Genomic DNA, 2,998 nt, shown 5'->3' with positions numbered 1-2,998 from the left:
TGTTCTAAATCACAATCCCATTCTATTAAACAATAATATCACTGCATGGTGAATTTTCACTTTTTAATGAATTGTATTTATTTCATAATAACTCTATGAGATTATTATTTTTTACTCTCTTAATTAGTGGAATTCTGATATGAAATCATTTACTGAAGTAAGCAGTAAACAATCTTCATGTCCTATTTTCACTGTTTTTGCTTTATCCACACCCTTCTTCCCCTCTTCTCCCTAAATTTTATTTTTATTTTTGCCTTGGCATTGTGCTCAGAATAATTCAGTGGGAACAAACTGTATAGTTCAGAGGACAATTTAGTCTCTTTGCTTCTCTAGCTGAGTTAAACAGGATGAAATACTAAGTGAATCTTCTTAAACTTTCATCTCAGAATCTCATTTGCTTCATGTAAAAGCCTTCTGCAATTTCTGTTCCATTCTGTAGTCTTCTCTGTGTTTCTGGCAGTTCCACAGTGTAGGGGTAAGCCCCTGTCCATTTCTACCTAGAATTTGCTTTTAGTTCAGTATGCTAAAAATGTTACATATATGTACATTAGTTTAAAATCCCTTTATCAAGGGCTCAATACAGTCTTTGAGAAACACTATACAGGTTCATTATTCTTTATTTGCTACAGGCCTATTAAAAATCCATAACAAGAAATTGAACATAAGAGAATTTTAGAAATATACTTGGGACTGGAACATCTCCATAGTATATCTCCCTAACTCTCTCTCCCTTCAATTTCATCTCAAAGGGTACAATTTTTATCAAGGAAGGGCTCTGGCACTCAAGATCAGACACACTGAATCTTATTGAGAAATAGTTCAGCTTCTTGGTAGCCATCATTCTAATAAACTTGTTCTTCTAATAAACTCTACTGAACTTGTTAAGGATTTATGAGATGAAGTTCTACCTCCTGGACAAGCTGATCAAGGTCGCAGCACTTCAAATCCCATAACCCTTTGCATTTTGATTAAGGTTTCTCTGTTACAGTAGTAAAAAGAAAAAAAAAAAGAAAGAAAGCTGCGGAACGAAAAAAAGAGATCATCGTCTGTGGAAAAGTACATTAATTATGACCAAATAGAAGACTTGAATTCTTCATCACAAAAGAATCAGTACTCTAATTATATACTTAACCAATAAAAACTCAGAGTAAAAGAAAATGAACAGACTTTTCATTAAGTATTAAGTAAGATGACAGTTAATATTCTATACGTACACCATCAATAATATAAAAGGTAGGATGAGTCCAGGGTTAGAGGCATAACCAAATACCTTCCCAAACCAAGAAGGGAAGTCATGCTCCAGAGTTTCTGATATGACTTCAAACATTCTTGTTTTCCCACTATTAAACAGAAAATGTGAAAATATGTGAAAAATAAAAATATTTTGGCAATGTTAATACATTAGCACGCACATATAAATTAAACATATCACATCAAATTTGGGTAAAAGAACAAAAAAACTGTATTTTGGCATTATTTAAAACTTAAAATTCTGTAAGCATCTTTCACACTTGAACCCATAATAACCTTCTCCATAACTTTGCCATATAATGTAGTTAAAGTAGCAGGTCCACATTTTCCTGGGTCTTCTCTCATATACTTCATGTGTATAACTGTTTAGCTTCCAGCAGGCAGGCATCTCTCCAATCTTCCAAGACCATTGCTAAATCATTGATAAAAACATCACTAACTGCTTCAGTACTTGGATGAATGCTGTCAGACTCTACGCTGTGACTCAAATAATAAGAAATCTTACTTTGCACCATTTGCTTTGTTATCATCACTTCTGTAAAATTTAAGCAAGATTATGCCTCAGTAAACTTTGTCACGCTATTATCCCTTTAGGTCACTGTGGCGAATGCAAGTGGCTAGACGAATATACCAAAATAAACCAAAATCAGAATTTCACATATTGACCGTTGTGTGCTCATTAAAATCATATGTCATGCTAACTACCAATTAAAGATGCTGAAAATGGTCCTGAACTTTCCAACTGAAAGTACGGCTATATTTAAACTAGCTTAAATAGAAAGCACACGTTTGCACTCATGAGGCAGGCCTAAGTATTTTGAAAAGACTAGTGAATACGAAGGTCTTGAGAACTCAAGGAGCTTATTCAGGATCGCAGTGGATCATGAAATATAAAGGAGCATGAAATATAGTGTCAGGTGGAGATGTCGTAGCAGTCAAAGACTGTACCACCACCTTGAGCTGCAGCACCAGTATACATTCTATCATGCCACTATTACAAGGGATACATAGACATTTACTGAAAATCACCACTCTCAAGCCAGAAGACCACAGTGGCATAACTGGCCACTGCTATACTCCTCAAGAATAATTTCTGGCTTAATTAGAGCAAGAACAAAAAATGTTTACACTACAGCTAACTAGAAGAAAAGATTTTCTGTTCTACAGTCAAAAAAAAAAATTCTTTTAAATCATTAACCAGTTTTCTTGGATTCCAGCTTCAAGAATCATTACAGTAAGAAATATCACACAATAAAAATTCAGCATATCAGGTGCTAAAACTTATTAAGGAAGCTTATTTTCATTACTGGATCATTCACTAATGAGGCAGTACATCATATCATTAGCAAAAGATATAAAATGCAAAAGACCTGAAAGGGCCACAATCAAAAGATGGTGGAATGGAGACAATGGTGTACACAGCAGGCAGTGTAGAAAGAAAGAGAATGAAAAGCAACATGGCCATGTAGAAGTTGTTTGATCTGGAGGCTTTGAAGACTCTCTCCTGGGGAACATTGCAGCACATCACTGCCCAGCATTGCAGGTACATTGAAGTATGGAGTCGGAACACATTGATTGCTGGGAGACATGGAGCATAAAAAGATCCCATCCTAGAAAAAAAAGCAAAAAACCCACAATCTCACATTTTCTGGTAGAACTTCTGCCAGGATATACCCCGTGTTCCCTACTTCATTCTGCTTTGCATTCATGTACACTGTATATTAATTCATAAAACCTTGTTGACACT

General features: G+C 35.1%; 1 protein-coding gene across 1 annotated transcript in view; it reads right to left on the bottom strand.

Annotated features, from left to right (window-relative positions):
- Nucleotides 1–1,148: 1,148 nt before the first annotated feature.
- LOC104915585 (transmembrane channel-like protein 1) overlaps nucleotides 1,149–2,998 on the bottom strand; it is a gene marked incomplete at its 5' end in the record, with an annotated part of 22,548 nt that continues 20,698 nt past the window's right edge. The window contains 2 exons of the mRNA XM_031557507.1: nucleotides 1,149–1,340; nucleotides 2,622–2,861. Coding sequence (XP_031413367.1) covers nucleotides 1,205–1,340; nucleotides 2,622–2,861 — 376 coding nt within the window. The remainder of the gene's footprint in view (nucleotides 1,341–2,621; nucleotides 2,862–2,998) is intronic.

The sequence above is a fragment of the Meleagris gallopavo genome, assembly GCF_000146605.3.
Source record: "Meleagris gallopavo isolate NT-WF06-2002-E0010 breed Aviagen turkey brand Nicholas breeding stock chromosome Z unlocalized genomic scaffold, Turkey_5.1 Chr41_random_7180001957288, whole genome shotgun sequence".
Lineage (NCBI taxonomy): Eukaryota > Metazoa > Chordata > Aves > Galliformes > Phasianidae > Meleagris > Meleagris gallopavo.
Note: the sequence above shows the minus strand (reverse complement) of the source record. Positions and strands in the feature narration are given on the sequence as shown.